Source organism: Clinocottus analis, unplaced genomic scaffold, assembly GCF_023055335.1.
Source record: "Clinocottus analis isolate CAN_PGR_092001 unplaced genomic scaffold, fCliAna1.0.p SCAF_2, whole genome shotgun sequence".
NCBI lineage: Eukaryota > Metazoa > Chordata > Actinopteri > Perciformes > Cottidae > Clinocottus > Clinocottus analis.
The window spans coordinates 9,179,383-9,192,512 of NW_027175931.1; the positions used below are offsets into that span (position 1 = coordinate 9,179,383).

General features: G+C 38.7%; 1 protein-coding gene across 5 annotated transcripts in view; it reads left to right on the top strand.

The window, feature by feature from the left end:
• Positions 1-13,130, top strand: part of gria4a (glutamate receptor, ionotropic, AMPA 4a) — a 95,898-nt gene that overhangs the window by 51,607 nt on the left and 31,161 nt on the right. For all 5 annotated transcript variants that reach the window (XM_068585596.1, XM_068585597.1, XM_068585598.1 and 2 more), the window contains exons 10-13: positions 533-643; positions 8,095-8,301; positions 10,928-11,143; positions 11,760-11,920. In XM_068585596.1, the coding sequence (XP_068441697.1) occupies positions 533-643; positions 8,095-8,301; positions 10,928-11,143; positions 11,760-11,920 (695 nt within the window). The remainder of the gene's footprint in view (positions 1-532; positions 644-8,094; positions 8,302-10,927; positions 11,144-11,759; positions 11,921-13,130) is intronic.

A 13,130-nucleotide genomic window follows, 5' to 3' on the forward strand; every position in this document is an offset into this window, starting at 1 on the left:
ATATATATATATATATATATATATATATATATATCCATTATGATTGTTAATTGTTTCAACTGTATTCACTGCTTGAGTTTTAATAGCTTTTTATAGTGAATATTAAGGAGCAGTTCCCATGAAACCTGGTGGTACATAAACCTCTCCTGTGACATAAAAAAGGAAAGTTTAAACATGACCCTTATTTCTAACAGCAAAACAAAGTAGGAGGACAAGACTTAGGTGCCTACTACTCATACTTTCTCTCTGACTGGAAAAGAAACATACATCTAGTGCCTATAACAAAGAAATCACATCATGTTCCAGCTTCTCAATTGTTCCTTTGACAGCGATGTGTGTTCATTTGAAAGTTCCTGCCTCACACTCAATATCTCTCAATATCTTCTACAGTTCCAATGGGAAATCTGCTGGAGCGCACTCATCCTGTTGACTCATTTCTTTTCATGTCTTTCTCTTCTTATCACATCGGGTTTCATTTTTTTTATATATATATATAAAAATATATTTCTCTCTTTCACTCTGTTTCTCTCAGATTGGCTACTGGAACGACATTGATAAACTCGTGTTGGTTCAGAGTGAAAACACTTTGTCCAATGACAGCACATCGATGGAGAACCGCACAGTAGTCGTGACAACCATCATGGTAATGTATCATCAGACTGCTTTCATTTCTGCGTAATGTGGGTGTTTCTTTGAGATTTTTTTGATGTTGTCCTTTAACACACAACAGTTTTTTCAATTCCACTTAATTCCGACAAAATCTTGGAATCACCTGATTTCCCAGCTCACGTGTGCTTCATGGAAAGGGTTGACATTTACGATAAAGCGGGATTAGTGCAAATGCAAATGTCAAATAAGGTGCACAGCAGGTGATTAATAGCCAATATTAGATGTGCTGAATAGGAATTAAAAAAGCAACATAGGGTGCCCAGCATGAATGTGGTTAAACAATGACCAATGTCTTACAGGCATGGCTTTGCTTTTGTACTACGGTGTTTGCCAAAAAAAAAAAAAAAAACGGTTGCTTGCTGATTTGCATTTTAAGATGATTGACAGTCTAGAAAGCCAGGGGATGAAGTAAAACGTGTGGATGCAATGTTGCAGAGTTTTTTTTTTATTATCAAAGAAAAAACAGGTCGAAGCAGAATGAGCTGTTTGAGTTGAAGAGAGCTCACAGAGCTCAGCCAGGAAGGAGTGGCACTTATCCAGCTGGAAGATTACATTAATGTCTCATTAGTAGGCAAATCTAAAACTGACCTCACATCACCATTTAGAAGTGACCTCAGTCCAGACTCCTCAAATGGCTTTCTCATAGACACCAGTCTGCAGCCCAGTATAATTACTCCTCTTTCTTACACAAACACAGATAAAGGATGGCTAATCGCTGGATTTGTGCACATCCTCTGCTTACATTTGATTTCACTTCACCCATCTGCAGCCTTTTTATGGTGGCCATCCCCTTCCTGTAAATGCAATCAGTCTAATTCAATTGGGCATGCAAAATGATGCAAGTGAAAGCAACTCAAAAGACTAATTTCAGCCCTGAAATAAAACAAGCCACAGATGCTTGAGCTTGGCAATTCAGCACTTTGTCTCAAGCCACTTTGCTTCATCCAGCAAACTCCTAAGTATGACCAAAATATCTATAGTTGCACTGTAGTGCTTGCGATACAAATACCTTTAAATGTTCAAAGACTTGATAACAGGGTGAAAGTCTACACCCAGTGGCCAGGAGTAGAACTGGCCAGTCAGGTCTGCACAGAGCAAGAAAAAAACATGCTGCAGGAAAGAATTCAGAAAAAGGAATTCAGCTGGACTAAATGTCCCCAGTGACAGTCATGCCTTCAGACATGCACACTTCAACTGGCAATGTGTTAACCTGCAGTGTGTGGGGCCTTAAGTCAGGCCCAAGACAAGTGGAAGCTACACAAGCAAATAAAAATACATCAACACAAAATAAATGAGGGGCAAGTTTTTTTCCTGTGACAATAAATATGTGTATATTATGTTAATATACCATTACTGTTAGAATATATGACACATATCGAATTGCATTCATTTTGTATGCAAACTAGAGATTGAAATGACTGCATGTGTCTTTTTGAGGTCTATTCCCTCCCTATGTCATCCCGCCCGTGTCTCTCTGTCATATGATTGTTTCCAACCTCACTATATTCTCTTTGTCCCCCCCTTTCTCTAACTGTGTCTTGCAATCTTTCTGTAACTCTACTCGTCTCATCAAACCCCATACCCCTTGTTTTTACCCCCATGCCTACCCCACCTGCATATTTCTCTGTGGATGGTGACCTCAGCAGGCATTGGCTAACCTTAGCTCAGTCACCTCCTCCTCTTTGCAGCCTCTGATGATGAGGAAACCTCTGCTGCGACACTGATGCCGGGTCTTCAGACAGAGCGACAGACAGACACACAGACTCACCTGAGTCGCAAACCCTCGGGAAAGACAGAGGACAGACAGACCGATAGACTGAGTGTCTCTGTGCTCTGCGAAGACTCAGTGTGCTCTATTTTTGGTTTGTCATGGTGGCTATTGACTTAATGTGTATTTTGTTTGAAAGGTGGGGGTGGAGGGTTCAAAATAAATTCTGCATTAAAACAGAAGTAATGGGAAAGAGGGACAGAGGAGCAGGGGATTCACGGCCACCATGTTTTGAACCTGAATGCCTTGCTCGCTGTGCTCCTCATGACAATAGCTACAGTTGGATGGATGGTGTGGCTGCTGTCAAGATTTGACACTTGGCTACACAAAATCACCAGACCATCAGACATCCCTGTTGATTCAGATTTGTTTCACTCCTTTTGAGGACACAACAATCACCACCATCTCTGCGACACTACAGGCAAGCTGCAGGAAAACCTCACCAAAAACATATCATTTGTTCTATTCCTCTATATACTTTTGTTTTTGGAGGCGACAGATACATGGACAGATCTTTGTGTCAGTCTTGCAGTTTGCTGCCCTCACCTTGGGATACTAGTCTCCCTCAATCTTAATCTTTCTGCTTCGTCACTCTGTAAAACTACTCAGTCATGCTTACTCAGCCAACTTTCCTCCACTGTATTCCAGTTCCAGTGAGAGCTCTACACCACCTGAATGTAAAAAAAATGAACATGCAGGACTGGAGCACATGAAATCCCCACACCTGGCATTGTAATGCAGCCAATATACTTGTTTTAACTGTCTCACACTAGCATTGCAAAAAAAAAAAAATCACAATATAATAGTTATTCTGACTTCTAATTGATTACATGTGGCTTTAAATATATGTCTTATGACGGATGAAATTTTACTACAATGTGTGGCACATACTGTAGAGTCCACTCACTGTTAAATTGTGCTCCAAAAGTGTGTTTATAAAGACACATCAACGTTCATTTACCACAAGGCTCATTAATAGGATGCAGAACATAGAACTTAAGATGGGAAATTGTCATTAGGGAGTACATTATTTATGTGATAGTATAAAGTACGTCAAATTACGTAAACAGATGACAAAATACCAAAACTTCTGAAAATATTGGCTTTTGAAAAATATGTTCAACCAAAGTAGTGTTTTAAATAAGTGTTGTGGATGCTGTTGACTGGCTGATGGACCGAACGAGTGGTGGGTGGTTGTTGAATTATTAGCTAGACAGACAACAAGGCTTGTCTTCGCAGGCTGGTTAGTTACCTGGTGGGCTGATTTATACAACTCCCAGTCTTCATGTCTGGCTGACACATTTTTAACTGGCAGGTCGTCTGGAGACAGACGATTGGCATTGTGACGAACAGTCTGGATGCTGACTGACTGTCATTTCTTTGCTGCTCGACTGACTGCTGCACTGTCTTCCTCTTTCTATGGTAGAATTGCTAGAATATAATCACACTGGCTCCCCGGCCAAATATGTGACTGGATAGATGATGGTGTACAATCATTGTAGTATTCAATCAATGAATGAACTGATTGACCAATTGACTACTTACTTCTTTGGCAATCTGAAACGATGACTTGGAAGCTTATTTAAAGTCTCGGAGGTTGGATAACTTTTTACATCTGGCAAAAGTCTGGCTCTTTAAATGCTGAACTGATTGAGTGTACAGATGGCGGCCTGAATCAATGACTGTACAGTTAGGTGACAGTCCAGTCGGGTGCCTGTCTTTTTTCGCTGGTTGGCTAACTGGCTTACATAGCAAGTCCTGTCTGCCTTTTTGGCTCCAGTGTGAAGCGTTTCATGTCTTATCAGCTCCAACCATTTGCTTCTACAAAGCTGTTCTCCCTCTTTTTCCCCACCATTTTTCCATTTTATGTCTGTCTTCTCAATCTTTCTTCTGTCTTGCTTTCCTCCTCTTTTCCTCCACATTTTTCACGTTGCCATATTCCTGTCCCTCTATCTCTCCTCCACACTCCCTTTTTCTGTACCAATTTATCTACTCTTCTCTCACTGTAGCTATTCTCCGTTTGTATTCTGATCTGCTGCTTTATCTTTCTTCTGTAGTTTCATGCAGCCAACACATCCCACATCCCTCTCTCCAACCCTATATCCATGCTCTCCCTTTATTTTCCGTTCAACCACCTGATCAGCATTGGCATTATTACCTTCACACCAAGACAAAGGCATCTGGGGGAAACTGATAACGAACCTTGAGGAGGCTTTAAAGTGAAACAGGGCCACCTTTGGCAGAGCTCCCACTGGTTTGTTTGCATCTGTCTGTGTCTGTGTATGTGTGTATGTGTTGGCATGATACAAAATGAAGTAGCCTGATCTGACTTCAAACATTTGATCTTCTAACCGATTCGATGGAGCATTGATGGAGCATACTCCTTGTTAGCACACATTAAGTATGTGGTTCCCCTTGAGATTCAATGATTTAAGACAACCAATAAAGCAAAATAGCCTTCTTACATTTCTCAAGGGAGGGAATGGGGTCATTAATGATACAATCTTCTGATGTGTGACACTTTGTATAAATAAATATATTAAAGGCGTAGTTAAATGTTTTGAAAATCACACGTCTTTAGTTTTATTCAGAGAGTTCAATAACAAGATTAATACCATTCTCTTGTCTATCCATTTGACATGTCCCTAGCGGCCAGTTAACTTAGCTTATCATAAAGACTGGGAAAAAGTGGGAAACAGTTAGCTTTGCTCTATCTAAACGCAAAAAAGTCAAATGCACTAATTATGATGTCTCATGTCTTATAACATCTAATTTAATCGAAGGAGTAAAACATTAAAACGTGGGTGTTTTTTGGCTTGGAGCAGTGACTTTCTAAAGCATCCACCAGTTCCCTGCAACCTCACAGCGTCGACAAGATGGCCGCTGTGCTAAGCTAAGCAGACCTTCTTATGGCTGTAGCTTCATATTTCAAAGATAGATATAGGCATCAATTTTCTCATCTAACTCTCAACAAGAAAGCAAACAAACATATTTCTCAAAATATCAAATTGCTCTGAATGAGAAACACTGAATTAATGAACAATGAATAAGAATACTGTATAAAAAGCTCATCCTTTGTTATGTCCATTGGATGAGATAGATAATAATAATAATCTCTGGACAATTTGGCCCAAAGTTTCTATTTTGTTGGTTCAGATTCTTGAATTTGTTTTTCAATGTATTGAAACATTTCAGCCAAGTACTACAGCCTTTAATAAATACAATCATGTCATCTGGTTACAGCATTATCATAATTGTTTTAATTACTTGAAAACAACTGAGCTAAATATTCCCTCATTGAAACTTATTTTGCATGCAACAAACAGGCAATACAGAATCATCCACCAAATGTTTTCTTTTACAACTATTCCTCACAAACTTCCATGTCAAATTTTTCTCAATATTTTTTTTAATCTCTCGGCACTTAATATCACACCAGCCTAGAAACCATGAAGTGTATGATGCAAAGCAACACATATTGAAGTTGAAGCTTAAATATTGAAGCAAAATGATTGTGAAAACTGTAAATGTCAATATAAGTAAGTAGGCTACAACTATTAATAACATTGGTATTATATAGTCTTTTTCTTTATTATTTTCTTTAGCTTGCATCGTCATACCTTCTCAACATTTCCCTGATTCGAGACATTTTACTTAAACTGTTTGCTGTTCATTAACATTATGATTCATACTGAGTCCATGAGCTCCCAGGGAAATTCTAATATCCTTGATAATGATATTTTAGGGGAAATTGTTTTATATGTTCTGCCATTGAACAGAATGGGGCTAATGTTTGTAATTAATGATGATGGTGATAAAGATGAAAATGATGATGATTCTGTAGTTGATTAAATCTTTTTTTAAGAAGTATTATACTGATGACTGTATAATAGTTTGTAAGAAATGTAATAATGCAATGCTCGGGGTGTTTTTGTTTGTTTTAAAATGTGTGTTTTTGTTTCTCAATATGTATTATTATTTGATATTTAGCTTTATTAATTCCCATGTGTGAATTAATGTTCAATATCAATTTTAAATGTGGTTTATGCACACAGAAATGGACATGCACATACCCCAAAAAATGCAACTAGAAATTCACAGTCTGGATTTTGGAACAGGAAACATGTACTGCATGCTATCATGCTCAAAATATATATGACAGCATGTTAATGTTTAGCATAACTAATTACCATGTTCACAAGTTTGAATAACCACAATTGAGGTAAATGATTCTATTTCCAGCTCTTTGTTTACTGAAGAGACAGAGGATTCATTTAGAACTCCAGCTTCCATTTGTATTTTTTTTTTCTACGGTTCAGTTTCCATTGTAAGATTCATTTTCATCCTCTGCCTGCTTTCTTCTGAGTAAGATATAGATATAGATTTTTTTTTTTAATATATTCAATTTCCCAGATTGAAGATTGCTCCTTCCAAATCTGTGTCAGAAGGATTATGTTGCTCATTTTATCCTTTTCATAACATGTCTAAAATCATATTTGATTAAATTATACTTCTTTTCTATATGAATCCATTTCCTGAATGAGGAATTCAATCCAAATCACGTTATCATCTTTTATTATGTTTTATGATCTTTATAAACCATTTCATGGCAGGAGGGTGTTGGATATTATGAAAGCCGGTTTGATTAATTAGATGAGATTAGTCTTTGATTAAAAAGGGTTTGATAGCATTTTAATAGGCTTGGTTTCAGTTGGATTAGGTGAGCAGCCTCAGGCATAATACCATAACTCTCTGCTCCTGACAAATTCGCTGTCAGTCAAAAGTCAGTATGTGTGCTTCTTTTCTCTGTGGATATCTTGCATAGGTGTGGTAATGTATGTGCATGCTTATCTGTAAATATGTTTGTGTGTGTGTCATCGTTAATACACCCACCATCTCTCGAGACAACATTAAACTCTCTCTTTGCTTTCATCTTTGTTTACTGCTTGCACAGAAATCAGTCTACCTCTTATGACACATTACCAAAGCAGCAGTCTCCTTCTCTCTTTTTTCCTCCCTCTCTCAGTATTTTTTCTCTCTTTTATACATTTCAATCCTCACAGCAATAGTGTTGCACTGAGTCAGGTACAGGTCCCAGTAGAGGCATGTAAAGTCAGATGAACGCATAAAACAAGGCACTAGAAGTCAGACACAAGATATAAAACATCTAACCAAAATGTGGCCCTTTAAAAAAAAAAAAATCGCTCTACTTTTTTCCCCAATTATAATATTAACTGTTTCTGTCAAGTTTTGAGTGGTTGCTGTGTTTTCCTGACAAGATGGTTTGTCTCTAACATGTGTATCTCCTTAAATGATAACAAAACAAATGAGGATCTACAAAAGGATGTCTGACTTTCAGTTTACCTTCACTGTCTTCCATGTATGGTTAAATCTGTCTCTTATAATACATACACTTCAGAACCTTAATGTTATGATGAAACTCTTATTTCATCACAAGGTTGGTGTCCAGTTTATTGTGGCAGCATTGTTTTGGTGTATTTTATAGGGCTGTGCCTTTCTTGTGCAATATGTATTTTTCCTTGGTGCAATGTTTGCAACCAAGCTTCTGTTTTAATTTGTCTTCTTTTAATAGTTGCTGCTGTCATGGATGTTCCTGCAAACAGTTGTGTCTTTCTCCCCTTCTGCTGGTTTTGTAGGAGGGTCCCTATGTGATGCTGAAGAAGAACTGGGAACTGTATGAAGGCAACGACCAGTTTGAGGGATACTGTGTGGACTTGGCCTCAGAGATCGCCAAACACATTGGAATCAAATACAAGATCTCCATTGTACCGGATGGGAAGTATGGAGCCCGAGATCCAGAGACGAAGATATGGAATGGCATGGTTGGAGAGCTTGTGTATGGGGTAGGTTTGGATGGCAAATATTCAGACTTTTATAATGTTTACGATCAATCATTTCAGTGTGCAGTCTAACTAATGACAGTGAACAAGCTCTCAAATCCAAAGTTGTTGTCTTCAAATAGGTTAAAATGCATGCACACAGGTTAAAATACACTACAAACATTTGCAACATTATTGTACGCGATTACACACAAAACATACAGGTAAGAATGTTACTGTCAAAATTAAGAAGGTTAATACAAGTACAATGACACTATTGAGGTACCTAGTTGTCAAAATAAAAAAGAAGAAAGAGTTTTAAACTTAAAATTGTGTTGACTCAACATTTCAATATAGAATACAGTGGGGCTATTACATGGTATTTGTAAGTGCTCTTGCTATTGTGACCCTGCCACAGGCCAGCTCACAACAGATGATAAATGCTTAAAATAACTCCTATGCAGTGCATCAACTTGTCATAAGCTCTCCGTCTCCTTAGTTACCGAGTCAGTTTCCTGCAAAAATTCTGTATTGGAGGGTTTACTTATCCTTGAGAATTTGGCAAGCTGGCTAACTGCCATTGATGCCCATGCATGGCCTGAGATTTCACACTGCTGTCTTGATGCAAACTTTATCAACATGCAGAAGACAGCGTGAGTTGTCGTTTTGCAGGAAAAAAGAGAAAGTGGAGACATTTTCTGCAGAACATTGACAGAGTGAATTAGCTTCCAGAAACTATATATAGTGGAAGGTGACGCAGCAGAACAGCTGCAATGACTAATCAGGTTTGATTTCTTGCTAGTTTCATCTCTAAGGACTCTTCTGCCACATAGAGAAAACACAGAGATTGTTCCTCTACTTTATGACCTTTACTCGGTTTTGTTACTTTCTTCTCCTTTTCTTTCATGTTGTGTACTTTTGTACCCTGCTTTCACTTTCTAATTTATTTTCCTTCTCCGTCTGAATTGGGTTTGGTGTTTTTGGCATTCCTTTCCAACCCTGCTCTCTTTCTATATTGCTTTTTCCTGCCTTGTTTTTCTTTTGCTGTTTATTCTCCGTGCATTGTATCTGCCTTCCTTCTTGTAGTGTTAGAAAGTGAAGTCATGTGATCTGCTATGTTGTTGTAGCCTTTTTTCAGTTGAGACTCTGGACCTTGCATGTCGACCCACTCAGGTCCTAAAAACAAAAAATGCTCTGAGTTCACAAAAGGATTGCGTAGCTTTTTGTAGCCGATAAAACCGCACAATTACGACAAACCGTGTAAGTCTTAAAGAACACACGATGAGGGAATTACACACTGAAAGGTATAATGTCCAGGATTTGCAAGCATCGAGCTGAGAGGTTGCACTTCGCAAACAACTGAAACTTTTCAAAGTGTGAAGGAGTGTTACGGTGCCTGACGCAAAAGTGCTAAAACACAAATGGCCCTATCTCGGGCCCGTGGTTTGTCCATTCTGGGCTTCTGTAAATTCTGTAAAAACTGTAAAAAAGAAAAAAGAAAAGAAAAATGCAGGTAATCATACACATTTTATTCCATTTCTGCCAATAGATCCCCCTAAATGCTACACACTGTACCAACGTGCTCGCCAAGCAAATAGTGGCTCAGTATTCCTGTGCTATTTGGACAAAGTTAAACTAGGTAATATACATTTATTGAGTACACAATTGGCCCTCTTTTATCTAAATAAGCCTCCTTTCAAAATCAGTCCAATTCACAGAGACTTTAGCCACATGCAGTTACAATGAAATTGTTGTCGTTTTCAGAGGGAAGCACATGTATAAGCGGTGTCCACTCAAACTCATTTATTTTGGGACGCAGTCACAGTATGCAATGACACTGGTGTCAAGGGAAAATAAACACATTTTTGAAGATTGAAAAAAAAGAAAGTTATTATACAAAACAATGATCTCCCTCCCTTCTCAAATCTCCCCCTTTTCCTTTTTTCTGTTGGCCTTCGAGAGGTTGGGGTGGAAGTGGCCCTCTTGACGAGAACCCTGGCTCCAGCTGAATCTTAAAATCCACATATTGGCTTTAAGCGCATGTGTACTTTGCCTTATGGATAATTGCAATCAAGTGCACTGTATGGGATAGTTGGCGCTCTAATGTCATGAGGGGCAACATCTTTTGTGTTTTGGACCTTGAGAAGGTGCAGAATGAATGCACAATTAATGATGTTATCAGCGACCCCATCCCATTATTTGTAAAATCGCTTTCAGTGTGCTGAATTAATTATTTCTTTTTTTTTACTCTTCTATAGATTTTGCGTGTGCATGCACACAAATGTGTGTGAGTCCTTGAAGACTAATTTATATTCCGTCGGTGTCACTTTCTTGCCTACGTATGAATTACTTCTCTGTCATTCTGGTTTTCCCCCTACCTCCTCTCTCTCTTTCAACATGTTTCCCTCCTCCGCTGTTCCACAATTCCCTCTCTTTGCCTCTCATGCTCCTGCCTAAAAGTGATCTTTGTTCTGTGTATGTCTACTTTATCTGCTTCTTGTGTTTTAATTTCAAATTTTTCTCTCTTTATTTTTGTGTTCACTTTTTGCTTTTTGCTTTGAATCTCTCCTTCTTTACGTGAAGTTGCTGCCCAAAAACTACCGCTACAATATGACTTTACTAAACTAAACACACACTATCCTCTTTTTAGAAAGCAGAAATTGCCGTTGCCCCACTCACCATCACTCTGGTGAGAGAAGAGGTGATCGATTTCTCAAAGCCCTTCATGTCCCTGGGCATCTCCATCATGATCAAGAAGCCCCAGAAGTCCAAGCCTGGTGTTTTCTCTTTTTTGGACCCGCTGGCCTACGAGATCTGGATGTGCATAGTGTTCGCTTACATTGGAGTCAGTGTCGTACTGTTTTTGGTGAGTGATTCTTAAAAACTAGAAGTCAGTACTTGAGATGGATTACACGGCTGTAAGAGTTTGAAAAAACAATATGTATTATGTGGCTCACAGGCTGAAAATACAATGTATTTAAAGAAAATTATAATACAACTTCTCAACTAGTAGGCTATAGCTCATGGTGCCCTGTCTGACCTTGTTTGGGTCATTATAGGACATATTTACCTCTGATCGGAATACATTTTGGTCAACTTTAATGATATGGGAGATTCTTGTCATGGCATTTCTTACTGCTGGATGTACAAATAATTAAATAACTTGTCATATGGCTACAAGTGTTGAATAAAGCTTCTGTGCAGGACATTGTTAGGTCCATTAAGGTGTCCTATCTTGACAGAAATACAGTCACACACCATGCTATATGCAGGAAATGCAAATAATGAATTTGAGACATGCAAGTTTACATTGTCCAGATCAGGTCGGCCTAACTCCTTCGACACCAGATTGTCTGCATATTCAAGGAAACACTTTTGTCTTCCATAAAAGTTTTTTTTTGTGCGTGTACCTGCACTGTTCGCTCTTCCTTTATAGACCTCTAACAGATTTAGGACCCTTGTGTTTTCCTTCTATGTCTCAGGTGAGTCGCTTCAGTCCATATGAGTGGCATGCTGAGGAACCAGAGGAGGGCACAACAGAACTGGGCCCCACCGACCAACCTCCGAATGAGTTTGGGATCTTCAACTCCCTCTGGTTCTCACTGGGAGCCTTCATGCAACAGGGCTGCGATATCTCGCCACGGTGAGGGAAGGACATGTAGTGTGTGAGACAAACAGAGTGCTTTGTTGTGCATGTGTGCATCGGAGTGAGTAATAGATAATGTTGCACATGAGGCGGTACACAGGAAGTGTTCATAAGAGAGTACGTGTGGGCTGAGGATAGTGTGTGGCTGTCTAACTGTCTGTAATGTTAAAGTGCTTTAGTATTAGGCTGTGGTGATTCAGACTGTTGTCCTTGTGAATCACTCTCTGCGCACTTTTCTAGCTTTCTCCAAGACAGAGTGTTACAGGAGCTGAAATGTGCCTGAAATGCACACATACATAATAATGGAGGTGGGACAGAAACACCTGCACATAATGCAATGGTCATGTCCATATGGGTGTGGTGCGGTGGGAGATTTAACAGTTTGCTGGATGTGAATGAATTTTTAATGCAAGACTGAAGAGGCACAGTCCGGCTGTATTTTTAGAATATTTATAAGAATATGGCATTTTATTATTGATAACCTGAGAATGCAGTTTAGTGAAATATTCATGGCCATCACACTTACGACCTTTAGGGAGCAAATCTAAAGAGAAAAGCAGATAGCAAAGAGTGAGAGACGACGAGCTAAGCGAAGGAAAAGGTGTGAGCAGTTGAAATCATAATAACTGGAAGCAAAGATGTGAAAGGACACAACTCACTTCATCATGGACATTGACAAATTCAGATCCATTTTTAAAATGCATGGATATGACATTTTTGATTCTGTATCCTCAACGTGATCATGTGTGAGACTATTCTTGTTTGTCTTGACTTCGGTGATACTTAGTGAGAAGTATTCAGTCACCGTTGTGATATTTGTTTGAACAACTGGAGCTTCCTACATTTTGTTAACTTTCCATTCGGTCCAAACAAACTGTTGTTATGAATCTCATAAATATTAAAAGCTTCAGAAGCAAAAACACACCACTGTCCGTGCAGCAAGGAATAGGTTTTATTTTGTAGGTGTTCCGAATATTAAATATTCAGTTTTCTTTTCATTTTTTTAACCCCAGAGAACCTAACTCATTTTTCAATAATATCTTTAAGTCATGTCCAGGCTCACTGACATACATATAATCTTTAAGAATCTTTTTCTCATCTCAAGGACTTTACTTCTGCTTCAGAACCTAGTTAAATCCAGTATCTTTCAAACATGTCGGCCAGATTTCCATTAACGTTTCACTCTTGGGAAAGGAATAAAAGTTAT